Below are 27,589 nucleotides of genomic sequence, written 5' to 3'. Positions count from 1 at the left end.
TTTAGCACTGGAAAACAGCCAGAAGACAAATCTGTGCATCTGCTGCTAGTCTGGTATGCTCCACATCTTGAGAGGAACCATCTAACTAACTGACATCATTAACATATGTATGCCGCCTTCTTCCCCCATTCCAAATGTGCAGTCCTGTAAATCACAGCAGGCCGGAATTCTGAACTCTCATGCTGTTTGAAATGGCTAAATTAGAGCCTCTCTTCTTTGTGTCCACACAAATGCTAGGTGAAGGCACTGATATTCTGAAGTATGGCTACTGGACTGATTCACTTCCCAGCCTGCAGCTTGTGTTCCAAGGGCAAAGATCCAGTGCCTGCATTTATTGGTCGAAGATGGAGGGCTCAGCAGCGCCTGGAGGCTCTTCAGCAGCTTGCTGTGTAAGTGTTCTATGGTTGGATAATTTAAAATGAACATACAAAGAAAACTAACAAAAGCCCATGCACGCTGAAGTGGAGATGACTGCAATTTGCTCCTACTTATATTTCCCTTGAAATTAAGAGATTGCAGCTGTTGTGGAGTATGGTTATCCATCTGTTTCTTGCAGGGTGGATGTTGCACATTCCTTCATCCCTGTGCTATCTGCTTTGCAGCGGTTGCCATGAAAAAGAAGAGAGTTATTTCAATCTCTTACAGATCAGATGAGTTATGAAGACTTCAGTGACTCATGTGTGTTACTTCAGTGGGAGCTCTTTCAATTTAGTCCCATGCAGTTGCAGCTGGTTAGGTTGCTTTTGCTGCTCTTTCCAGGGTCCTTGCAGCCTGAGCCCAGGGCACCACATTTTTAGTGCACGGGTTTCTTAGTTGAGCTTTCTCCCAGCGTCACAATTTGGTGACATATTTGATTCAGCAAATATTAAAAAGTTCATGTGTTTTGCCATACCACAGGTTTTTTTAAGTCCTCTTGTAGCTGTATTCAAGACTGCAGGCATCAGCCTAGGTTTTTGTTTTCAAAGGTTCTTTCTGCTTTAAGAAACTAACTTTAGACCATGGGCTTTTTAGATGGTGCTTGCTTTGAGGTTGCTGGTGACTGAGTTCTACCACATGCTGGACAATAATCAAAGATGCTCAAGAGTGATACAGTGGATTTCACACCTGGTTTTGTTCAGTTTCAAAGGCATATTCTTCTCATTTCCATAATGAAAAAAAAAAAAAGAAATTTGGATTATTTTTTTTCTTAATACTATTTTCAGTGTTTCAAGCTGTCCTCAGCACATGAAAATCTCAGTGGATTCTTATATTTTGCCTGTGTGACACCTGTGCTGCTTTAAAATTGATTTACATTTCAACAAGATGTATATGCAAAATGTCTTGCAATTAACAAAAACCAAGAAATACATCTCCTCTGTTTCAACCTGCACTGATTGACAGTGCTGCTGATACGGAAGACAGAATATTTCCCAGCTGTCTTCTCAGTAGTTGCATTGCCTCTGCAAGGTTACTGGGAATAAATGCTCATTTATTTCAGCAAAGTCAGCAAATGTAAGTCAAGGACATGCCAGAGGAAGGATCTATGGAATAAAAAGGGCTATTTCCCTGTGTTCCCATTGTGCCTGTAACTATACCATAATAGGATGAACGGTTTATGCTAATAAAGTTAGACTATAAGAATAAGTGCCCACCTGTGCTGAATGAAACACAAATCCATCTGGCTGGTGCAACGGTCTGATATGTAAAGAGTCAGCTAGTGGAACTAGCCCTCAGCTCAATTAACTCATTTGAATTACAAGCACAACTTCACAATAATGGGTTGATTAGTGCTGAGCAAGTATATCAGGTTATGACATTCCATTTCAAATTATTCCCTTCTCTTTTCTTATGTGATATGACTGAAAGCCTTGGGAAGAGATGACTTTAAACTTACCTTGGCAGTAAATTGTATGTCACGGGAGGTTAATGAAGCATCTCGCTCTAAGCTTTCCTGTAGCAGGTTGCCATACTGTGCCTCCCCAAATTCCACAGTTTGCAGGAATTAGATGAGGGCTTGGAAGACAACTGATCTCAGCGTGTAATCCTCTGTTTTGATGCCAGCTGTTGAGCAATGTTACGTATTGTCAATTGTATTTCTGTAAATATACCTTTGTAATTAAAATTAGGTATCAGCAACCAACCCCAGTACCCACAAGTCCATACGTCTGAGGTCAGAATTCTTACAAATTGCCAAAAATGGTCTTATAGAAAACCTGGCCTTCAGGATTTGCCACAGATATAGCTCAAAGAAATAAAATCATCATAGAATGGCCTGGGGTGGAAGGAACCTTAAAGATCATGTAGTTCCAATCCCCTTGCCATGGGCAGGGACACCTTTCACTCAGAGCTCCATCCAACCTGGTCTCAAACACTTCCAGGGACACGGCATCCACAACTTCTCTGGGAAGAACTTCTGTTTTTGTCTTTAATAGCCGTGCAGGTTGAGAAGAGTAAGACTGGAGTATAAAGCAGTTGTGAAATCAAATAGCAGTCCTGATGAATAACTTTCAAATTACTCAGTTCTACCCATTATCTCACTAACTGCCTTAATGAGGTTTTCCACATGATCTTCCAGAGCCTTAAAGAAAACTCTTCAAGATGTTACAGTGAAAAATTTAAACAGTCTGCCTACTTTAAATTCAAAGTGGGGGAAAAAAAATGAAGAGTGTTCTTGCAAAAGATATGGTTGTTCCAGGATAGATTTTGAAACATTCCCACAATTGTCCTAATTTTTCTCCTTTACTGTGGAATTCAACTGAAATTGCTGATTCTAAATTTTTAAACATTTGCTCAAAATCTCTTTACCTGCTTTTCAAAGGTAGAAAGTGTAAGTCTTCTCCTTTGCTCATTCTGCTCCTTTACACGTATTTTCTGTAATGGAAAGTATTTCACTCTTAAGGTTATAAGCATGTTACTCCCAATTCCAAGAAAAGTAGTTTCCTTTACAAAGTCAAGCATGTACAAGTGGTCAATCCTTTTCATAACAAGCTCATAAGAAAGTTTTAATAAAGGCAGCAAAGACCATTTCTTGACCAGACATAGTGGGAAATATACATAAAGTGTCAAACTATTTTGCTACATAGGTAAATATGAAAAAAACAAACTATAATTGCTTATGTAAGTGTGAGGACTGGGGGGAATTTACAGTGTGCATGTTGGATAGTGCAACCAGAGGGAAGAGAGAGGAAAAAAAAAGAGCATAAGGAGAAAAGGTCAGAACTGCTCTGAATGTACTTCTTAAACAATGTCATGTATTTTGACTTTCAGAGGTCAGTCTTCTCTTCAGATACCTCAGATTGTGTATGAAGATCCTGAAGTTGGTGGAAGGAATCGCTACAAATATTTTGCACAGTAAGGAATGAACTGATTTGAAACAGGGTTCAGAAGCTTGCTTCTGTGCAGTTTAAAGAGCACCTAAGTAAAGGCCAGAACATTATTTTTTCTGTATTTTCTGTCAATTCTTTGATCACTGATATGGAAATTTCTAAGAGTAACCAAATGTTAAAACACAAGGTCTTTTTAAATTCACACTATGACAGAATTTTCAGTTATGAGCTACCATATAAGCAAATATACCAGACATTGTGTACTTAATAAGAAAGCTTTGGGCTGTAGAGCACCCTGTGCAAAGGAAGAAGATATTTACAAAGCCGTTGTGGTTCTCCAGACCCCTAGAAAGGTGTTTTCTTAAGAAGGAGCGTTTTAACTCCCAGTTTCTGCCAGGAGCAGAAAGGGAGCAAAGGCAAGCTTTGATTAACTTTTCATCAATGTCCTCTACTTAGGACTGCTCTGCTCCTTCCAGAATGACATTGCAGGTCAGCAATGGACTCAAGATCTGAACCAACAGCTACCATATAAACATTCTTGACTTAGTCACATACACTTTGAATTGCATTCACTATTTTACTCAGCAGCTATTGGCCACTATGTCCACTTTAAATACAATAAAATTGCCAAGTTTAATAAATTGAAGTCTATTGTGGCTCTTTTATCAGCAATTTTAAAAGAACAATGTTATCTTCTGCAATATGAAATTAAGCTTCAAAGTCTCCCAAAGGCTGAGGGAAATCGATAGAGAACTGCAATATGCAAACTATAAGAATGCCTAGGAAGGAATTATTAGTATGTAGTTGAGCCCATATCACTTTCCAGATACCTCATAAAATACTGAAAAAAAGGAACAATAGAATTAGATGAGTCCAAACCAAATTATCAGCTGATTGTAGGAATGAGTTTCAGATTTCAAGCAGTTATTAAAACCCACAACTCTTTCAAAGACTTGAAGAGAAAAATTAAACTAGTTAGTGAAATATACACAAAATGTTGGGAGCACACTCAAAACTAACTTTAATAATTGTCTTGTTTTGCAATTCCACTTTCTGCCTTGACTTAAGAATAACAGTTCTGCTGGTGAAACTTTCTCTGTTACTATTTAGCTATGAAAGAGTTTTTTAATATTTAGGCACAATTCTTAAACATGAAACTACAGAACCTGAGTTGTGGAAAATCAGTGTAATGCCACCGAAGTTAATGAACTGCAGCTTTTCTAAACCATAATGATCTTTTAGGCTCATCCTTGTTGTCTTACTTTCATTCTCTCTTTTCAGACCTCTCAGCTCTTCTAATAAGCTGCCTCCGGGAGCTGTTCTAGAAGATGTTGCTTATACAGAGTAAGTAGTGACTTGTGGAAAATTACTGTTGTAATTAAATTTAAATTTAAATTTAAATTTCTCACCAGAAGAAGATCAGGAGACTATTGAGCTGGTGACCAGTATTTTTCATAATTAACCAACAGGAAAAGCTTGTTAAGAGGTAAGATGCTGTTCTCATCATTGGGAATTCTAGAGGAAACACGTGATTGGCTGTTTCAGAATTTGCTTGCGGTATATACGTAGTGCTTTGTGAATAAAGGACATGCTTCTACTGTTTTAGGATTGTGAGGCTTGAAGCAGAAAGCTAGGTTTCTCTGAATTCCAGAAGAGATACCATAGCAAAGAAGCTTCTCTAGTAGAGCAATATTGTTGGAACGTCTTCTGATGTTTAATTACAATCTCTGTGATAGATGCAATACTGCCCAGAGATTTGGAGCATCCATGATGTAGTCTAATGTGGTTTTCAGAGAGTATCAGATTTTGAGGTCACATAATAAAATTCAGTTCCTAGTAGAGTCAGTGGAAGTTGCGTGTGCTTGTATAAGAATTAAATTTTTATTCTGGACTTGTTGAAAAGAGAAACATGTAAACTAAATTGAAGCAGTCCTACTTCATGTTACTTCAACCATTCTGTATCCGTTAAAGGCAATGCTTTAGAATGGATATGTAGGAAAGATTTGTATGTAATAATCATGAGAGCTGAAAATAGAAGATATCTGGATTATTTACCTAAGGAGGGTGTTTCAGACTCAGTGTAGCCTCAGTCTGCTTTTACTAAAGATAATGGAATTAACATCAATGGGAGTATTGTTAAGATAAACCAAAACACATTTAAGTCTCCCACCTTTGACTGATGTGTTTCTGGTTTGTTTGCTTGGGGTTTTTTTTAATGAATGTGACCAATGTTCCTCCATCTTGCACCTCTTTTTAGGACAGAGCCGGATGTCCAGCCAGCTGCAGAAGATAGCCAGATCTTTGGCCTCATGTTCCGAACTCTGGGGACACAGACAGATTACAGGGATGGTGAAGCACAGACAGATCCCTATTCCCCTGAATATATAGTTCACAGTGGCTCAGTCCCTGAAATTCTGACACTTGCTACACTCACTTGGGGTGAGTTGTGAAATTAAGATAAATTATAATAATCATGTCACGACTTTAGCAGGAGGTTCTTTGCTTTTCAATGTCAGGTTTCAAGTTTGTTGCCAGCTTTGGCAGTCCTTTGTTGTGTGCATTTGGCGCAATTATTTCATCTGTTTCTAAAATAAGTATGATATTTGCCTACTTAATGGTGCTGTTCTGGGGCATTTAATGAAGAGTTTTGAAGATCATTCAATATAAAAAGCTCATGTTTTACAAATATGAACTAGGAGCAGTTTTTCCATTTACCCAATGTTCTTCAGCTGCTCTGAGCTGAACATTGTTTAAAAAAAAAAGCCAGTATGAAGACTGCTGTCCCAGAATATACCTGTGGTCCTCATCTCCCAGTGTCTCACCTGCAATGGTGATAGACACTGAGCATGCCAAAGAAAGCGCTCATTAGCAGAAACTATCTTCTTAGAAAAGCTTTTCTTCCTTTGCAGCCTGCAGTAGAAGAATGAAGTGCCAGTGTTGATGTCCACTGAACTATAGCAACTGCAGGTCCAACCATGTCTCATACTGCAGAATTTCACTGGCCTTAGAAGTATTTTCTTCTGACTTTTGACAGTTCTGCTTGTGTTTAACACATAGGCCTGTGCCCATCCAGCCCTCTCATACATTTTGCTGGTGGCTGTTTGTGGGATTTACCAATCTCCTAAAGAGCTAATGCTTCTTGTCCCTGTAAGGTCGGGGGCTGCCAGCAGGACAAGCCGAGATAGAGATTATTGACCGCATCCGGGAAAAACGTGCTTGGGAAGCAGCTCTTCCACCCATGGACAGTCCCTCAAACATCGCAAAGAGGTTGAAGATGATGGAGGCTATGGAAAGGAAGGAGTGGGCTTATAGAGAAGAGGAAATAGATAAGTAGGAGTCCAGTTACTCTTTTATTTCTTCTAATTATTGGCTGAATAGAGGAGGAGCAAGAAGGTTTAAGGGATTGGCTGAAGGGTACAACAAGCCTTCTATTTCGGTGAAAATATCCTGGTTTTGGGAAGGAGTGTTTTTCTTAAATGTAATCTGTGGGTCTGCTACCACAATACTTTTAACCAGTGCTTAACTCCCTTTTTAAAATGAAAGATTGAATAAGAGATATGCAATATGAACTATCTGTAAAGTAGTCCATTGGTATGTAGGATTTGATGGTGACAGCATTGCACAGAACGCTGCAGAGTACACTCAATACTATCTGACCTTTTCTTGCCCTGCAGGTTGCAGAAGGTCCAACTGGAAGTCTTTAAGAAGCTGCTGCAGAGGCGAGAGGAGAATCAAAATGAGGTGGATGCCATGCGCTTGCACAACCAGTGGCAAAATCATCAGAAGGCTAAAGAGGAGAAAATAAGAAAGATTCAGCGTGACTGTGCATTGAGTAGGTCTGAAAGACAGGAAGACAGGGATATGAGATGGTTTTCAGACAAACCATTTCTGTTGTCACAAGGTTACAGTCTGTTCAAAATGAAATAGGTTGCATCCACAGTATTGATATGCATGGCCAGCATTTGGTCTGTCATGTTTTTATTTTATCTAGCAAAAGCTCTTGTAAATTTACCAAAGGTACGGCTTTTATAGAACTATTTGTATGAACCTTCTCACATTTGTGTTTCCTTTTCAGTGCTCAGGAAACTGATAGCTAAGAGCAAGAATTTGATGGGAAAGCTGGAGAGACGAGATATCATCAAAGAGTATAATGACTTTTCATCACAAACATATGCTCCTTTGTCTCGAATTGGTTTTTTTCCAGACAACAATTCTGACTACTGTGCGGTAAAAAACTTCTATCTTAACACCTTTGCAGGTAAGGCATTTTGGAAGACTTAGTTGTGGGAGATAGTTACTTGAGATATTGCCAAAATTCAAGTTTCTCTTCCCATCCCTCCACTACTTAATCACTGTTTGTATTAAAATCCGTGTATGTATTGTAATCCTTGTGTGCATTATAATCTTTCTTTGTATTATAATCTTAGGATTGTGTGAACTGGACAAATCTGTACCGGATTCTGTCTCCCAGCTCAAGATTAAAGCTCCAAAACCTAAATGCACTATCACTAAGACTGGCTATATTAAAAAGTCAGGAAGGCTAGATGCAGTCCTGGCACAAGTTCACCAGGTATGAAGCTGCATCCAGCAGCATGTCAGTTCTTCTTAGATTTGAACTGCTCACAACTGCAGTTGGGAAGAAGCGTAAGCTTCTTCCCAATTCCTTGTGATAAATTCTTACTGTGTAAAACAACTTGAAGAAAAAAACATGCAGACTGTTGTAGGCTGGACCAGTACTGCTTTGATATTCAGCCCATCAGTACTCTCACTCCTGGTTCTGCTCCAATCCTATAGAAAACAAGCACAGCTGCTTCTGTCTTCCTATAGATCAGGTATTTGTATTGGAACATATAATGTTAATTTGAAATTCTCACCCTTTTCTCCTTCTCATTTCTCCATTTTATAATGCACTACTGGATACCCTGTCAAGCTTCCAGTAATAAAAGAAAGCAAATTTGGATTCATATTCTAAATATTTTGTACATTTTTTAAAAAGTACATTTTAAGTACATACTGTAAAAACATCTGCAGCAAAGCATGATTAAAATGACCCCACTCATAAAATCAGGTCACGATGATGGATGCATATCACTGTTGTTCCCTAAGAGCAGCATCTGATTTGCAAACATGCTAATAGCATTTTGCATATCTTAATTTGTCACAACTGTTCATGCAGATGAGGTGTCCATAGATGCAGTTAACCACCAAGGAAAGAAGTGCCTCATTTGCATCTGCAATCACAATATTTGTAAATTACATTTACTTTTAAGTACACTTCTTGTGATGCTGTTGAGGGTTACCTTCATGTAAAATCAGGAGTATTCTTGGCTGGCTGCTGTATCCTTGGAAAATAGTGACTCTCATTTGTAAAGCTTGGCAAGTTTCACTTATATTTATATATATTATATATATGCATATGTATGTATGTATGTATAGCTCTTTTGATTTGGTGTAATTTAATAATAATTTGAAAGCAGACATTAACCTGCTGAATTTTAAATTGAAATCTTGCTCTGAAAAATCAATCATATTATCTCCAATTTAAATGCTGCCGGATCTTGTAAAAGATGAAATATTGCATCTCATTATTCTCCAGAAAGAAAATTTTCAAAGAAAATCTTGAGTGCTACAGGAATTGTTCAAGAGTAAGGACAAAACTCCTAGTTTTAAAGACACAGAAGTAGTGAAGGGGTTTGAGTTTGGGTGGGTTTGCATAAAATTCAAGGAGTGATTGTCTAATGTGCATCATAGCATGGTTCTCATTGTCAGCAGAATGTTAGTCCAAGCTTTTGGAGCTGAATTCCAATTACAGCAATTGTATTCTGTTTGTTTAAAATACTTCTCATGGTATGAAAGACTGTGGTGAAAATACTTCTCATGGTATGAAAGAGAAGTGTGAGCAGGCGAATGCTGGCTGCTTACACAATAATGTCTCTTCAAAGAAAAACTGGTGGACAAAGGAGGATGGAATGCAGAACAAATGCAGACAATTCTGCATATTTTCTTTCTTAAATCAGTGTAGATCACTTGGTCTAAATAGATTTATAGCAACTGAGAGGCTAACATAAGTAATACTCATTTCTCCACCACAAAAAGCCAAAATGTATATTCTTTTAAAATCAAAAACCATTTCCTTTGCAGGCAAAAATGATGAAATAAATCATTATGCAAAATTTAACTGCTGCTTTTAGATATACAGAAATAGACACCAGACTGGTTGGTCCAGACAAGCAGAAAGTACTGACACTGTGAAACACCCAGACTGCCTCAGCCACTAGATTTAAATTAGGGAGCATTTTAGAAGGGCACTGTGTTGCTTTGCCTTATTTCTATTGCTGAATAGCCAGACCAGTTTTCTATTCAAAAGCTTTATTTTAGTGCTCTCCTACTTCATGTATAAATTCTCTCCCATAATCGTAGAAGTAAAGTGGAATTCTAGAAAATTCAACAGAGTACACAGTGATCTCGCTCTAGAATGAGTTTCTTTTATTTTCCCTGGATTATCTGGAAGCATGTGATAAATATAGGAGGAATGCTAGATTTTGGCCTCACAAGTAATTAGTTTTAATAGAGGAAGTTTCCAAGGCTTGCTTCTCTGGCCAAACATGAGGAAGAATGGATGAGTTCTCATTATGTTCCTTATTTGTTTGCCAGATTGACAGTATTCCTAAACTTAAAGCTTGTTAGACGGGATAAGCAATAATCCAAGTAACTACAAAAAGGATCTGTGTCTTCTTAAGAATGAGAGCTGCTTTTTTCAGACATGAAACTAAGCCAAAAAGAAGTGATTTTAGCAGCAGACTTTTTGAGGACCATCCTGAAACCTTTTGCAGAAATATCATGTACACTCAGTAGTCTTTGAATAATTCTCTAAAATAACAGAACATGGCAGAAACAGGAGTCACCTAAAATTTACAGTAAAAACAGCAATCTTTATCTTAAGCCAGATCAGTAAAAGGACAAAGAAAGATAGTTCCTCACCAGCACAGGTAACAGTGCTTTAAGGAATGTAAGTGATCCATTATATAGACAGTCTTGTATGAAAATCCAAGGCATTAAGGCATACAGATAACTAGTGCAGGGAGTAAATGCAACTAGGTAAGTGAATACACCAAGGAGTGGAGGAGGTGGTAGAAGACATCCCAGTGCAGAACAATACATGACTTTAGGCAGACCCTCTATGCTCTGGTGACTCAAGTGGGGTGAAGTGTCAGGTAGTTTCAAAGTGTTGGATCAAGATGAGGTCAGAAACAAAAACTTCTCACCTCAGCATTAAGCGCAAGTCTCTCCACATCTGTTTTCCTTTATCTGGTTGCTGGAAGGAGGTAGAGAAGTAGAAGGGCCAAGAATGTCCCTGGAGAACATCTCTGCCAACTTCAAAGCATAGGAAAGCCTGTTTAAGCAGTTATTTCTTCAAGAACAGATCTCCACACCGTGTTAGTTGGCTCACGCTCAGACAAGCTCTGAGAGCTTTTATGTCAGTCTTGATCAGCCAAGATGCAGCAGCCATGCTGCACTGTCAAGCACCTCAATGATCCTACCTGAAAGGAGGCTGTAGCCAGGTGGAGGTTGGCCTCTTCTCCCAGGCAACCAGTGACAGAACAAGAGGACATAGTCTTAAACTGCACGAGGAGAGGTTTAGATTGGAATTAGGGGGAATTACTTCACAGAAAAGGTGATTAGATGTTGGAATGAGCTGCTCAGGAAGGTGGCGGAGTCTCTGTCCCTGGAGGTGTGTAAGGAAAGACTGGACATGGAACTCAGTGCCATGGTCTAGTTGCCATTGTGGTGTTTGGTCATAGGTTGGACTCGATCTTAGAGGTCTTTTCCGACCTCATTGATTCTGCAATTCTGTAATCACACCTTTGTCATCTACGAGCAAAAAGGAAGAAAGAGAACCATGACTGTACACTTTGTGCTGAAAATCAAATATACCTAGGGTCTTGTGGAAAGGAGAGGATCACAGAGAAGATAGGGGAGAAGTCTAAAGAATGGATTGATTTCTTTGAATGGAGAGTTGCTTCTTAAGCCCCCATCCTGTCAAGAGTTCTGCTTCTCTCAGAAGCTGGCTAAGAAGCTAAGGTGTATGGTGAAAAGCATGAGTGCCGTTTGCTGTTCACTGCATTTGCCAGGAGAATGGAAAGGAGATGAATTGTGTTCTTTCACTGTCCAGTCCAGCCAGATCCTACCTTGACTCTGAACTTCCTACCTGAATAAAGGAATGTAGTCTGTATCAGGAAAATTGAAGTGTGGTATGTAGGTAGTAACATTTGGTGTATGTTGCTCAGAAATTTAGCACTTTTATCTTTTTAAATAAAGTATTTTTGTAGTGATTCTTGAGCCCTGGTTTCCCTGTTTCCAAAAATCAGAACTTGTTAAGTTAGGCAGAACCAGTTAAGGCAAAACCCCTATATTTTCTTTTTCTTGTCTCATGTTAAACTCTTAAAATAATTTAAAGCATCAGATTAGAGAAAGCAAATGGTAAGCATTTTTTTTGCTTAGTAAAGGTAGCCAAGCAGGCACTAGATAGTTCTGACATGAAAACATAAAACCACTTCCAGGAACTGCAACAAATCTACATTAATAATGATTCCCTCTTGTCCAAATTGCTCGTAGAGTTTTCTGTCTTTAGAAGTTGTTATTCTGGTTATATTTTGTTACTCTGGTTAGCAGGAAACATTTTTGGAGGCCACAGTTTTATTAGAAAAATTCTTAGGAATGTGAGATTGTACTAATAAACATAGTAGCCATTGTTTTCAAAAGGGTCACAGCTACAGCAGCTTTTTCTTTCTGCTTCCCTTGCCCTGCCATGCAAATCTCCTTATAAATCATAGCCAGCACTGTTATAATCTTCATGCTAGAGAGCTCTAAGGTCTTCACATACAAAACACAGTTCAGAAAATCTCTCAACATTTTTGAGCTATAACCATTTCACATGGCTTAAAAGCAGTTTATAGGCTCTGATTCTTGCATCATTAACGTGGACCATTTAAGAAGCTTTCAGTAATAAAGTATTTTATCCCCTCCACCTAGAAACCTCTCTCCTTTTCTGGAGCAATTCATTATCCTGTCCTGAAAGATCAGATCCTACATGCAAGAAGGGTTTTTATACAGTGACTACTGGAGTTTCAAAACTTCATTAATGTCACAATTAAATTCTGTGCAAATGCCATCAGTTTCCTGTTACTGGAGAGATACATTCAGCCTTGAGCTTTTTTCTAAAGTTTTTCTTTTGATTTCACTCCTTGGTGAAATACTGTATTTGAACATTTGAAAGAGAGAGCGTGAAAAAAGGAAAAGGCACACTTTCCCTTGCTGGAATATGATCTTTCGATAATAAAGACTAAAGATCCAACCCATACAGTAGTAGGATTATAGTTTTGAAGGAGCTTTAAATGTATGTATTCCTTTCCCTCTCTTTGTGAGCCAAAGTGTGATGGCCTACAGCAGGCAAGCTTTGCCATGCAGTTGGAAATGCTTATCTGAGTATCTACTTCTGAGGGCCTGGTGGTGGGAAATTGGCAGGTCTTGGGCTTTTTAAACAGTTTGAAAATGTCTTGAAAGAGCTGAGGCTGTGGTGGCACTTCCACTCTAGGCTGCTGACAAGGTCTGGCATCTGCCACCAAACAGCTGCGAGCAAGGTAAACCGCGTACTTATTGGACTTTTGGATTTTCTTGGTAGAAGGAAGTTTTTGTACAAGACAGTTTCTCTTTTGCCCCCAGTCCACTTGTACAGTTGCTGTGGGTGCTGCTGGGCAGTTGTAGGTGAGCATAGCAGAGTTCCAAAACATATTTTGCTGTGGTTCAATCCTGTGCAGTAATAGCCTATCACACAAAGACATTTCACTGAGGAAGGGCCACAGAACAGTGACAATACACTCTTCAAGCGACCCCTTCATAAAATCTCCTGACTGCATAACATTTCTAACCCGCAGTAACAAGCATTACCTATAGTTAAAGACAAAGAGTTACAGCATTCCTAGAAAATGAATTATTTGAGAATTAGAGATGAAGTTCATACCGATTTTAGATTAAGTTTAGGTGACTCAAAAGTGCTGATGACTTGTTAGTAAATACAGTAAAATAACTCCTGCTTCCTCCTTACATATGATTTTGACATTCCCACCAATATATTCTCACCAACCAATAGCCTCATCTACGGACCATACTCAGTTTTTCAGTTGATGTGCTGTAAGAAATAGAAGCCACAAGCCTGCAAAGCTTTCAGCTCCCTGTGGGCAGTGTGGTCAGCAACAGTCAGCATCTAAAGGACTGGCTTTATTGCGTTGTTCTGTCTACCCATGTTCTTATTAAATTGGATGTCTTTTGCAGGCACTACTGGAGAAGAAGAATAAAGCCAAGGAGCCAAAGAAGCCTCCCCCTGTCTTCGAAAAAGTAGAAACCCCTGTTCCTAAGCCACCCACTCTAATCCTGGAAAAACCATCAACTGTAAGTGAGCTGGTTTTAGCACTTTTTTCCCTGTTGATCTCTGATTGTTTCCTACACAGCTGTTAAAGGAATGCCCAGAGAATGAAAGAAGAGAGCTTTTATCTTTTTTGTGTGCATCCATGTTAAAAATAGCCATATTATTTCTTAAGACTCTCTTAGTCTCTCTTTATTCTATAAGGAGTGCTAGCAGCCAAAGATTTGAAAATAATTTACAGTATCTGTTGGCCAAATTCTTTAGTAAACTTTATTTTATAAAGACATAAATTAGTAGACGTTATTCCCTTGTTCTTGGGGAACAAAAAGACATCATCATCATCATCATTATTATTGTCATTATTATTCAGTAGCTTCCAACCTTCTGATCTGACAACACTATCATAATCCAGTGAGGCAATTAAGTTTAGACTTACTCAAGTCAGAGAGACTTCGGCTGCTCAGCACTGAGCATGCACTTCATTAATTTTCTGGAGTGAAGCTCTTGTCATCATGCAGGATGCAGTGTTTGATAAGCATGCACCAGTTCACAGATAATGATTCTCCTGCAGAGATTGAAATAGCAGTAATGATGTGTCATGGGGGATGTGATATGTTGTAGGAAAAAATTACTTTTTAGGGGAGCTGCAACTTCCTTTCCTTTCTTAAAGTAACATACTTAAGAGCTGATTGCCCCAGTGGACTGTTTTGTCTTCTTATTAACACCATTTTCATGATGTACAGACAGAATTACTATTTTAACTTGTGAATTTAAGAGGCACACAACCATGAAAGGGAAGAGAGAAAGTCTTATTAAATCATCCATGCTGCTGTGTTCCTTTGTGCAGTATGATATTCTATGTTTTATACAGTCTATTTTAAGATGACTGGAACAAGAATTTCTTATCTCCTTGGGGAGGGCTTTCCACAGCTTTACCAACTTCTGAGCATTAGATACTGTATTGCAGTGGTAGATTTACACTGCTTAGGTTTACCAGTTTGACAGATTTTTAAGTTCTTTGAGATAACATGTAAAGAAATCAGAAAAATTTTTCTACCACTTGTAGTCATTCTTGAGTGTGTTTACAGATTATAGTTGGGGTTTTTTTAAGAATTCAAGTACAATAGAATTCCACCTTCATGAATTCTGTCAACATTTGGTTTATTTTCAAGAATCTTTCCATGTGAACACATAAAAAATGGAGCTCTCCAGTGAAGCTCCATCTGTGAAATCAGGCCACTTGAGCCACTGAAGAGCAGCACTAACATTTCCTGCCTTGTCAAATCCAAGTAAGGTTTCTCCTACCAGGTGTCTGTGAGGAGCAGTGAAAACAAGGCTCTTCTCTGTTATTAATGCTTCTCTTCCTGCCATACACCCATACGAGTACCAACTGCTAAGTGCTTCCCACCGGAGCTGAGGATCTCAAAAAGAAACTGTGCCAGAAGAAAGTGGAGAGAATGGAGGCACTACTGCAAGTAACCTCAGCTTCTCTCCCCCAGTCATTTCTAATGGACTTAATAGCCACAACAAGTTCACAGAGCACCTCTGAATTCCTTCATTAGTTTATGACTTTCTTCCAGCCTCCTCTAGTTTGCAGCCATCTCCTAGATTCTTCTATATCCTTAATTTTTCTTTTTTTCTGCAGGGCATGATAGGCTTTTCATCTCCCCTCAGTCTTTCCTGCTGGTCTGTAGCAGGCAGATGGACAAGCTGATGATTACACTTGCTAAGGCATCATTTGCAGCATTCAAAAACAGAAGTACAGAAAAATGCTTCTCATAAAAATTCAAACCTAATCTTAGTTAATATCACACCAAGCATTTTGGCTTACCAGTATCTGTGCCATCACCATTTCCAAAACTGTCCTGAAGGGATTTCACAATGTAGCCAGGTCATGTGGTAGAGTTTAGCTCTGTAGGACTGGAAATTCATCCCTTCTTTCCAGAGAAGAAGAACATACCAAATCACAAGTCCTCTCGCTAGTTCTGCTTTGCTGCCTCTGAGTGCTGGTTTGGAAAGGCAGGAATGCTTCCTTTTGCATTTGGAAAACTCAATCTTCAACACCTAAGAAAAAACAGATAACTAAGATTCAAGCCCACACACCTTCTCTCATCCCACACTCTTCCCTGTTTTTCCGGCACTTCTTAAATACCACATGTCAGTGCAGACCTCACAGGTTCTTTATTAAAAAGACCTTGCTGCCAATTTTCAGATTTCTTTTTATCTTTCTCAGGCACCCAGTGGACTTTTTTCTTTTCCTGCTGTCAACTCTAAACTAGAAGACCCCTCGCCTAGAAAAAATGCTGCCGTCTGTGCTTTGTCTACTTCCTCCATTTCAAATAAGCCCTTTTTTTTACCTCTGCGATCATCTTCCCTTTCCCACCATGCTCCGTCATTCTTCCAAGTTGGCATCAATCACACAATGCTAGGCCAGTAAAGTTCTGTCTCTGTCTCTCAAAGAGAAAAATCACAATAGACTGTAGTTAATTTTATTTCCAAACTATCACTTTGTGAGTCTTAAATTTACTGAGTTACTCTGATAAAGATCACCACTCAAATACATATCAAAAGAAAATTTGTATGTGTTTCCTTTTAATTTAAAACCCTTTTTTATGGTTAACAGCTCTCGTGGACATGTTCTATACCCTTAGTGTCTTGACCTGTTAAATTAATGTAGCTGATGTTCATTTTGCAAACTTAGATTCAGTCAAGCGACAAATAGTACTTACAATGCATACAAGAATTTTCTCCATCAACATCTCCTTATCATTAGGTTCTCATCTCTAAAGACCCTCTAAAATCTCAAATAACATCTAATTATATGACCTTTCTTCCCCATCCCTTGTAAAACATGGAAGTACATGTTACTCTGATTCGTCTTGCTTTCCCTAGAAATTAGAAGAATAGTGTTCAGAAACAACCAAGAGAAGACAAGATGTGAGTTAGACTGTTTAATAGTTAGATAAACTACAGAAATCCCAGTCTCCAAAGAAATAATTAATTACTGTGTGGATATTTGTTGTGTTTTGGCAGGAGGAAGAGGAAATAGACTTGGCAGTGATCTGTCTGCAGAAGTTGCTCCGAGGCAGGGCTCTTCAGAACATGGTATTCTGTCTCTTTGTTTATGTCAGTCTTCAGAATGATGGTGGGAATGACTGATTACAAAGGGTGCTTGCAATCTTCTACATCATTAATAGGGGTAGTGAGGCTTCTGCAGCATATCCTCCCATGTGTTTTTGGAGTCCTTCAAAGCTGAAGTCTGCTCTCCAGCTCAAATTTCTTGCAGGAACCTCTAGGTTCCAACACATCTGTGAGTGACCCCCTGTTCTTGCCGTCCCCTGCACTCAGCTGTTTAATTAGATGTGTCATAGCAGAATTACTCAAATGGCAGATTTTAGACTAGATCTGGACCATGAGTACATTTTGCCATGATTATGCCAAGATCCCAGGCACAAGAAACCTCCCACATCCCAGCAGGGCAGCTTGTGTTCCATACCCTCTTTCTGGTTTCCTCTGGTGGTGAGCTGGACCCCAGATGAGGAGCAACTGAAACCTACCACCATGATGTGCAGGGCCCATCATTCTGCTTTCAGGGGTACAGAAGGGGGTGTAACTAAAAATTGATTGAGTACCCATGCCTTGTGGGCTTTGTATTAAGCAAGTCTGTCACTTGTGGTAAGATCAGTCCAGAAGGTTTGTTTTCATGTCCACAGAGAGTGCAGTTGGTACTCTCTCTCTCTTGTAACTCTTTAGTGTTCTGAAGTGTTCCCGTGCAGGACCCTGAGCTTTAGCAAACAATACAATACTGTGAAAGTAGCTTGAGGTGGAATATAGACTTCCTGAGTCTTCTCCAGTTGTGTAATGATCTGTGAGAAGGATGTTTGAGGCCACTGAAAGACTGTTGACTTTCAGAGCATGAAATGTCCCACCATTGTAGAAATCTTCTTCCAGCTACTGCTGGATCAGAAATATATGACTCAGTTGGAGAATGGCCTGAGCAGGGTTGAGTGATCTTTTGTTGCTCCTGGAAGTCCTGTTGGAAAAGAGTGGGACTGAAAATAAAACAGTATCAGGGTGGGCTGGGCCACATAATCCCATAACAGGGATGGCAGCAGCTCCAGCAACCTCCCCACCAATTTATGGCTTTGGGCTGTTGCTGGGCTCCCTCAAGATGAAGGTCAGACAACAAAAGGTGTTGAAACACTGTGCAGCTTTGACATTGAGGCTGATGTAACAGGGTATGCAGAAGACTATTACCCCCTTCACTTGACATTGGTGGTGTTGGTCCACATTCCAGTTGTTGTTGTTTGAGTTCTGGATAAAGCCAAACAGAATAATAATTTAAAAAAAAAAAAAAGTAGCAAGGGATTATCTATACTCCACAGCAGAAGGTCTCAATTTTCATCTTCTGTGCAGAAGGGTTTAGGCAAGATTTACCTGACAGCTGTAGCGTTTGCCTAAATGCAACCACAAATTTGTTACAGAGAACTAGGTCTTGGTAGCAGCTGACCTTGCAACTTGGAGAAAAAGGGTGTGCTCTGCTGGCAAAACCATGTTGCTCTGTGTTCTCCATTTAATATGCTCAGTTGTTTGCCTTTATTTTAAAGATGTTTGAAGGGAAGGAGAAGCGCCTGGATCTGATCCGGGAGCTGCGCACCACTCACGCGCTCCAGGAGGATGGACAGCTGCTCTTGAAGGCAGAGAAGCAAATGACACTGTCTTTACAGCGACAGCAGGACTCACAAATGCGCCAGGTTTGCTTGCATAGATGGCAAGGTTGATTCACAGCTCTGTCCTGACCAGGCACTCTGTGCTTGCAGTACCACAACACTCTCACATTTAATTTTTTATGTTTTCTATTATCCACAGCACAGAAGGCACTCCAATAACAATAAAGCTCTCCTAGCACAGGCCAAGCACTGAATGCCTGAGGGGCTAAAATTGCTCTCTCACTGCTCTGGAGGCTCTGGGGAATCTCAAAAACAGACTGAGGCACCCTGACCACAGCTGCTATGCAGGCTGTGTTTGCTTTGTTTGCAGACAGAGCACTTATTTATATTTACAGGGCTTTGAACAAACTGCAGTGTCAGATGACCCTCAGTTTTCCCACATTTCAATCCATTTGACTGCTACTATGACCTGGCATCACAATACATGCTTGTCACTCACATCTGTCACATGTTTTACTGAGTGTTTTTTACTGCTCTGTCATTTCCCCGTCCCTTTTCTAGCTTGGCACTCTCTCAGGCTCCTCCTCATGCATAAAACCTCACAAAGGAAGCCAAAGCCAACTTACTTTGTAAATCCTGCTGGGCTCAAGACTTCTAGGACCTTAGCAATGGTGACACATTGAGGTACCTGCCACTGTTATGCAGAGCAAAGAAATTTTTTCCTTACAGTGCCACAACCTTCCAGAGCAAAGTGAATAAAATGGCAGATGCTGGTCTGGAATGGAGCATGAAGAAATTTTGTCCAGAGTTCACTACATTTCAGAGAATACAATATCTATCACATTCCTGCAAGTTTTCTTGTAGTTTTTACTAGTCTGCTGTTTTTCCAATGACCAGCTGTGAGGCAATTCTGCAGCTTCCATATTACAATAACAGCATCCACTGGTCAGTTTACCTGGTGGAGATGAAGCCAGACCACTGTTTCCTGCTGCTTGGGCAGCAACAAAATTTCCCCTTAGATCTCAGTAAAAATTGAACCAGGTGACTGTGTTTTATCATTTACCATTTAGCATTTCCAGATACTCCCTCATGCTAAGGAAGCCCAGGTGTGGAATGCAGGAATACAGAATTTTTCTGCTGAGGAATTAAAGAGAAAAATAAAAGCCTTAGACATTAGAAACTTGCAGTGCTCCTTTTCTTCTGGAAGCCCAGGTGAGAGCGAAGGAGAAAGCAGTTCAAATACCATAATGACTTTCACAGAGAAGGAGAGAGAGCAAATGGTAAAGATGTTGACCTCTGATCTCAGAATTTCCTTTTGGGAGAGCCACTATCCCCCTCTGGTGGTATTGGCCTCTTCTGCTCGCACTTTTGTTTTTTACTGTCTCTGAAGGTTCACAGTCCAAGGCTCAGGTTTTCAAACATTTTGAACTTCAGAACTCTCTGAAATGCATATGCAGGGGTTTTCTATGTGTGTGGCTATTTCCGAAAGTCAGTGATGACTCTCAGTTCTATAGGTTTTGGTGGTCACAGGTTTTTTTCAGGCTTTTGACCATTTCAGTATAAAAGAAGTTCTTCTGCCAAAAGAGGATAGAAACTCCACGTAAAACAGTCAAAGATGAGGAGTGGAGAATTTCCGACTCATATGTAACAAAAATCTAAGACAAGAGTGTTCCTGAGTTGTTTTCCTCCATTTCACACCAGTTTTATATACAGCACCTGGAGCAATGAAGAGGAAGGAGCACTGTTATCCCTCCCTGTGGGGTGGTGCAGTTCCTGCATCACCATCTTCTGTCTGAACCACCTCTGGGCTAAGTGCTGTCACTTCTAGATATGTGCAGCACTGACAATCCCACTTTCTTTGAAACACTGCCTGGGCAAATGGAACAGCTGTATAAGAAAACTGATTTATTATTACTTGTCTGGGATATTTCAGCTCCACTTCAACTTTTATGTTTAGGTCTATTCTGCAATTGCCTGTTCATTTCAACAAAACACAGCATCCCAGCCAGTTCCAGCCATTCCCTCCTGCCAAGGCCTGTGGCTTCAGAGTCTGTGCTGGAGATAATGAACTCCCCATAGGTCTTGTCCCTTTCTGTAGTGCAATCACACCTATCCAACCCATAAAACACGATGTGCTTGGAACAAGGAGTGAGTGGCAGAGTAATGCTGAACACCTGGAATCTTGTCTCAGCTCTGTCACAGACTCTGATTTTGCATTACCCGGTATTTTGAGGTCTCATTTGCACTTCTGCAAACTTAATATAATGACTGCCAATTTGAATTTGTCAGCAGTTAGCACAGTTGTACAATTTTAGGTTCACTGCCTAAAACTACAGGTACCCATGGCTGCACTGTGCAGAAACCAGTCAGGGCATGTAACACATGAAGAATGCCAAACTCCTGGGATTGTCCCATGGCTGGTCTGAGTGGATGCTGCAGCACTGTCTCACATGCCTGTGGTAGTCCTGGGACTAAGTACAACGTTCCTGGGGTTTGTAACACAAATTCTTTGCATTTTTCTTTTAAAAGCTGTCATCCCTGGAAAGAGACTTGGCCACGGTAGAAGGAAGGACACTGGCGAACATGCTCGATTTTCTGTCCAAAGAGCTGGTGAGGCTGCAAGAAGAACGGAAGATCCATGCCTTGGTCATGCTGGCTGAGAGGCAGAGACGGATGCGGGAGGCAGAGGAGAGCGGACGTCGTCAGCTGGAAGAGAGCCGGCGGGAGGAGGAAGATGAGATTTTCAGACAGGCAAGAGAGGGAGACTGGTGGGACTATAGGCAGTTTGTAGGAGCTGCCTCCTTGTGGGAAGGTCCAGATGGATGGGAGCTACTTCAGCTCTGACTGTGGTGATGGCTAGTTTTAAAACTAGGGGCTAAGCGTAGTGAAGAGAGCATGATTCCTTCCTGAGACAGTCATGCCCATTAAACTAAGGATGATCTGAATACCCCTACAGAGTTGTTAGGCCTGTCATGAATGGGTGTAGGTTTCTAAATTTCTACAACAAACACCTATGGAGAACAGATGTACCTAGATCATCTTTAGGGATAATGTTTTGGCAGCACATGGTCTGCCCAGCAGAACTATTAGGTGCTTTCCCAGGAAGGATGCCTTTAAGCAAGGGTTTGGAAAGATTTTGCCTCCCCCACCCCACCCAAGTGGACTGCAAATAACAAGAGGTACAAAATTTATTTTGAAGTAATGGTAATGGATAAAATAACCTTGAAATCAAGGAAAAAAATACTGAATAACCATATTCCATAACTATAGTCCTATTCCTATTTCCTAGCTCTTGACTTCATGAAGCATATTTCTCCCCGTTGAAAGGCATGAGTGGAGCCTAATTGACTAAACCAATAATTTCCAAACTTTGTGGGAGGTGGTTAATACCAACAGGGTCTGGCATCATGTTTTGTTTTTGTTTGGTTTTTTTTAAATTTTAGCTTCTCCTCTTATATTTTCTGTATTTCTGAGTGGTAAGCAGGTCAGGTCAAGATGCCATAAACTTATGCCCTTCAGATTAGCAGAAGGAAAACACCCATTTCTAGAATCACTGCTCTACAACCATTATAAGGAAACCAATAATTTTATCTTGGCTTTTGACTGGCCTGATGGAACCTTTTCCTTCAGGGTTTGCTTGAATGAAAACTGATTTATTTACTGAAGTCAATACCCAGGATTATTACTTGGCAATTGTTGCTCAGGGGACCGTGAGAACTTAGGGAGCAACTGCCATTGCATTCACAGGACTAACCTGCTGCACCAGAATTGGATCTGTGAATAGGTTTTCTTCCACCCCTCATTCTTTTCTGCACTTGTTTCTGTTCAATCAGTTCTCAGAAAGAATAACTAGAAAATAAATTTTTACAGAAAGCATCTCTGAAAACAAATCTCAGGTTGGCCTGCCTGAAGCAAAGAGTGTTGTGAAAATCTGTTGTTCATGCTTCTCTGAAAATCTTCCACTATGCTCCTGGCACAGCAATAGGCAGAGGAGCAATGTCTTGGTGTTTTGTTCTAGGTGGTGAATGTTCAGCACAGAACTATTGACACCTACTTGGAAGATATTATCCTGAGTAGCATGGAGAGGACAGCTGAAGAGCAAGCCAGGGAAGAGGTTCAGAAAAGGGCTCTAGAAATCAATGACATTGCTTACGAAATGGAAAGTCGGTAGGTTATTAAACTGCATGTGAGGGGCTGTTCACAGCAGTTTAGAACCTGACTGACCATGTGCATCTGTGGCTGTGTGCATCATCCAAGACATGGGAAGGGCAGAGCAATGCTGCTCATGGCTGCTTCATTACTGTGGCTGCTGTATGGGAACCACGCTGTTCCTACCTGCTACACACATATAAATCCATCAAAGCCTTATTTCCCTACGGCATGTGCCAGGTTCCCTTTGCAAATCACTTGTGTGATCTGTGAATCACCCTTTTTAGATTTCTCCACACCAGTGTGAGGCTGTGACTGAGCTTTAAGTGAATCTGGGAACTGCCTAAAGCAATACCCATTCATACCGATCTTTTCATTTATATACACTACTACAGAAAATCCATTTGAAAAAGATCCTAAAAGATACAGCTATACAGCAGCCTTTCATTCTGGGGTGGCTGTTCTTTAAGGAGCTGCCAATTTCCATGGAGGTCACTCATATTGATGGCTGCCTGACAAGGCACTTTGAGTAAAGTAAGTTGTTGAGAACACCACAGTCTTGTGTTTGGCTGGGGCATCAGCAGCGAATACTTTTTAGGACCTGCCAAACCCCCAGTTCAGTTTCTATGCCCTTTTTTTGGAATGGAGCCATAAAAATCCCAATGACACAGTGACTCTCCTATGGTGCAGCAGCTGTGTATTCTGTATCTAGATGAATACAAGCAGAATGTTGGAATCCTTGGGGAGAATGAAGCGTAGATAATGCATGCAGCCCCTGGGCCAACTGGGAACCCACCAAACACTGGCATGGAAAAGAGCATGGGGGCCAGCCAAGTGCAGAGTCACAAAAGGGAAGAATTTAGCAAACTCAGCAATAGGCCAAAGACTAAATTGACAAAGACACAAATCCTCAGCAATATCTGTGTGTCTAACTCAGTTTGTCATCAGAGGGAACTGAGCTAAATACCTTTGAGGATAAGGAATGTAGGGTGATCCTCTTCCTGCTTTCCAATGCACTATTGAACACATTGGCAGTGCAAAGGAGAACAGTCACACTGTCACCTACTTGTAAGATAAAGAGAGACCCAGCTGACAACTACTGCCATGGCAATACACTCCCTTGGAAAGAGTGAGGATATTTACAAGGGAGACCTGTTCTTGCAGAGGTGGTCTGGAGAGAAAATTGAAATACTAACACCACTGTGCATCTGTCCTGTAGTCGAACTCGCCTACAGTCAGAAGAGATTGTAGCAGAGCTGGTTTATAATTTCCTGATCCCAGAAGCTGAGAAAAGCTCTATGAGAGAAAGAGGTAAGGAGTCCAGTAACTTTATTTACTTTGTGAACTGGTTCACTTTCCATATTCTAGCTTCCTGAAAGGAATGATGTAGCCAAGAGTTCTCTCAGTTCCCTGAAACTCCTTTTTTGCTATCTGCAGGTAGAAAGTTAAGCTCTTTCACCCTTTTTCACCAGTTTCTCATGAGTTCTAGTCTTTTTAAATGGTGACCGAAATTCAGGCCTGCTTTAAGACCTGGTCTGTGCTTTTTCCAAGAAAGGCTGGATCCAATAATCCTTGAGGTCCCTTCCAGCCTGGTTTTCTATGATAAATTTGGTATATCTGCAACAATATAACTGCATGAAAAGAAGCAGCCCATTGCACATTCAAAACCAAACTGGTTAAAGTCTTTAAGTAGCACCACTGTGAATTATTATATGGCAATTCTAAAACTGTAGAAGACTTTAACAAGCAAATTACTTCAATATATGTAATCTATGGAAGGAAGGTTATACACTTTCCTATGCTTTCCTCTCCTCCCCAGCTGGTTGAGAGCAAGAGGTAAAGATCGAGTTTTAAGGTTGGCTGTAGTGGAATCATGGTGTAAGGAGGTAATCTTGCAGTTGTAAAGGATGTTTCTGTTTAGCAAAAATGGAATGGCATCTGTCAAAATACAGAGGGGAAGACACTGGAAATCTGTGTATTGCATTAAGTAAGGTCATGAATAAATGGCTGTTCCTAACTGGGATGTTTCCACCGACCAGCACAGGTGGAAGACCGTGACTAAACCAGTCACCCACAGAAAGTGAATGTGACCTAAGCAAAGCAATTGCATCACAATAGAGCTTGAAGGGGTCCTTGCCGCAGTGCACTTCTCTGCCTTGAGAACAAAGGCACTTAGTTCATTGCCTCTTTTATTGCTGTGTGAATGAAAACACAAACCCTGAGTACGCATTTTGTGGTCTCTGAATTGTGCAAACTTTCTTCTTCCTGGCTTGTGTGTTTGCCACAACAACAGTACCTGTTCTGCAGCTGGCAGTTCTGCATGAGCTTAAATCAGCTCCCTTCACTCCAGCACTGCTTCTGCCAGCCTTCCAGAGCAGGTGATGTAATGGTAGTCAGTGAAGCCTGCAGCTCAGGCACTGACACAGTGACAGGTTAGCCTGTCTCAGAAAGGAGAACAGAAAGAAGACCTGGAGATGGCTCAGGATTCTGGACATACCAAGGACGTACATCAAGGGTCTAAATATGTACTGGGCTTAAATGCAACAGCAGCTAATGAACAAAGCACCTCAAAAGCACTCCCGAACAACAGAAGAAAAAAATCTTCAGAATCTGTGATAGCTACAGTGAGTTTGCCTGGAAAGCAGAGCTTTTAAAAATTAAAGTGGATGATGGTGAAATAGAGCAGTAAGCAATTAAGTAAGGGAGCTCCTTCAAATGTGATCAGGAGAAATTTGTCACAATATTCCCGTGACAGCAGAAATCAAATGTCAGGAGGAGACCTGGCATCTCTCTTCTGCTATTGCTGCATGGGGTGAGGGGGCTCCATTCACTTAAGGCACTTGAATTCTACCAGATGTACACTCTGATGAACACACCCTGCTGTAAACCTCCTTCACAGTGCTACTTTCAGGGAAGCAGAATCAGTAACTATTCCATGGAAATCCAAAGGAAATAGTATCAAAGAATGGCATTAGATCTCATAAACGCATTAGTGTATTGCATTTCCGTGGTGGCTTTTCACAATTATTCATTGTGAAACTGTGTTTCAGCAACCTGGCCCATGCTTGAGCATTCACCTTCCTTGAAACTATCAGGAAGTGATCTAAGAGCAGTTATCTGGTCTGTCAGAGGAGCAAATCCATTTGCAGAACAACGATTTGAGGGCCTGCAAGTTCAGTCTTTGCCTACACTTTAGCTTCTCCTTAAACACCTCTGTTTTGCAATTCCCTAGTTTGGGATTTTTTTTCTCCTCATTTTGTTGCATTTTGATGCATAAAAGCAGGGATTATCCAATATTGGGTCACCCTGAAAGACCTCTGCACCTCAATTCTGACCCCTGCCTCAGTGGAAGTAGAAGTCACTGAGCTGGTACAAAAAACCTCACTTGGAAAAGGACAGTCACTCACCAATTTCAGCACGCTGTCCTTTAGATGGAATTCACTGTGGATGGAGAAGGGGACTACAGCAATTCCAGGGGAGTATTCCCAGTATAGTTGATGCAGTTGATGCAAACACGATTGAAGCCAAAATGCCTTGGGTAGAGAAACCTCTCCTGGGAATGAGAGCTGACTGGTGAAGGTCAGCTTTTCAAAAGCAAGTGAGATCCAGTTGCATTCGTTGCTGACAAAGTGGGCCTGGGAGATGGATAAACATAAACAGGGTGGGTTGGTAACGCTGAGTGACTGAGACAGGGGCAGCAGAACTGTGTGCCAGCATGCAGGACACCAGTGCTTCAGATTCACAGTTTGAGTGCAGCACAGCCTTTAAACAGACCAAAGTAAGTCTTGGACTTCTGCAGGGAAGTGACAGGATGAGAGCCACCACTTGTTCCTGCAACGTTTCTCACACCCTCCATAAGGCACAGATTATTTCAATCCCGTGACTGAAATAAAGAAGGAAAGGGGGAACAAAGAGTAGTGAAGAGCAATAAAGAGAGCTGTGGGGTGAACACTTAGGCTTGGGTAATTATTTCCCAGGAGGTGGGTTGGAAATACATACAAATGACTTTGGATGAAAGGAGGCAATCCTGCAGTAGCTGAGGGGAGGAGATAAGGTAGGCAGGTGTCTTTGTGTGTCAGTAGTGGCTATGAGTCTTACTTTGAACTCAGTAAGGGTTTCTCAGTGCAGGTCAAATCCTGGCACAGGAGATGGCAGATTTCAGCTGGCATCTTCCAGAGGCTTGCTGCAATAACAGACACGGAAGGAGAAGTTATTTTAAAGCTTGATAATACATCCTGGGCAGTTGTTCCCAAAGCTGGAAAGGAAGACACTTTGGCTGTGCTTCCCACTGCAGGGGCCAGTCTTCAAAATGAAATGCAAAGTTGGTTGCTGCTATTAGGTGGCAGTAGAACGCTTTCAGCCAAAGTTAGAAGGGCATGTTTTTTTTTTCCTGAGATAGACTTTTCCACAGCTGCAGGATTGCTAAAAGCTATTCCTCCCTTCTCCCCTACAGAGAACACTTTGCTGTACATTTCCAAGTAAAAGCCTTACCTCTTTTTATGCACAGTGAGGCAGTCCCAAAGAAAACACCTCTACGCTGCTCATCGGATCATCCACGGGGGCACAGAGAGGATTCTGGCTGATCTGGCTGGGACAGCCAGCGCAGGTCCGAGCGGGACAGCTGCTGGACCAAGTGCAGCTGACAGCACTCACCCCGCCACAGTTGCACATGAACTTGGACAAGGATTCCACAAGGATCCCACAGAGACAGAAGATGAGTGAGGTGAGTTTCCCTTCCCCTCTGTGATTTGAGAGCATGGCGAAGGAGAGGGAAGCACATTATGTTTACTTTTTCAGGGCACCCTGAATGGAAAACTTCTCTCCCTTGGGCTGTCCCTGCTACTGCCTGCCAGCACTGTTGTCCTGGAACCATTCTGCATACATTTTGGTGTGGCAGCTCTCTCCACTCCCTCCCCAACTTGCTTTGGACTTCATTGGCTAATTTTTCTCTTCTGATTTATTTAGAGAAGCTTGAGTGAGAAAGCAGTGTTAGCATTCCTTGTTTGTTTTCCTGGCACAGACCAATAAAAATCTGCACCTGG

General features: G+C 40.9%; 1 protein-coding gene and 1 long non-coding RNA gene across 4 annotated transcripts; one reads left to right on the top strand and one right to left on the bottom strand.

Annotated features, from left to right (window-relative positions):
* The first annotated feature begins 261 nt into the window (after positions 1–261).
* Positions 262–27,589, top strand: CFAP91 (cilia and flagella associated protein 91). 3 transcript variants are annotated; one of them, XM_042031731.1, is made up of 16 exons: positions 262–389; positions 3,247–3,330; positions 4,587–4,649; positions 5,563–5,744; positions 6,458–6,635; positions 6,980–7,137; positions 7,381–7,563; positions 7,733–7,875; positions 13,638–13,754; positions 16,762–16,833; positions 18,336–18,482; positions 20,928–21,149; positions 22,417–22,565; positions 23,767–23,858; positions 27,055–27,270; positions 27,401–27,589. In XM_042031731.1, the coding sequence occupies exons 1-15, from the start codon at positions 262–264 to the stop codon at positions 27,267–27,269; spliced, it is 2,133 nt and encodes a 710-aa protein (XP_041887665.1). In that variant the 3' UTR covers position 27,270; positions 27,401–27,589. The 3 variants fall into 3 exon arrangements, with proteins under 3 accessions (XP_041887665.1, XP_041887664.1, XP_041887666.1); XM_042031730.1 differs by having other exon boundaries at positions 27,345–27,589; XM_042031732.1 differs by lacking the exon at positions 16,762–16,833 and having other exon boundaries at positions 27,345–27,589.
* LOC121666304 lies at positions 383–16,171 on the bottom strand. Its single transcript, XR_006016637.1, has 5 exons — positions 16,086–16,171; positions 15,560–15,792; positions 2,785–2,850; positions 1,874–2,040; positions 383–1,133 (listed from the first exon to the last, which is right to left on the bottom strand). It is a non-coding gene; the product is annotated as an uncharacterized LOC121666304 (long non-coding RNA).

This window comes from Corvus kubaryi, unplaced genomic scaffold (assembly GCF_017639235.1).
Source record: "Corvus kubaryi isolate FWS band 111438036 unplaced genomic scaffold, C.kubaryi_AGA036_p1.0 37341, whole genome shotgun sequence".
Taxonomy (NCBI): Eukaryota; Metazoa; Chordata; class Aves; order Passeriformes; family Corvidae; genus Corvus; species Corvus kubaryi.
The sequence above is the reverse complement of the archived record's forward strand: the minus strand, read 5'-3'. Positions and strand labels throughout refer to the sequence as shown.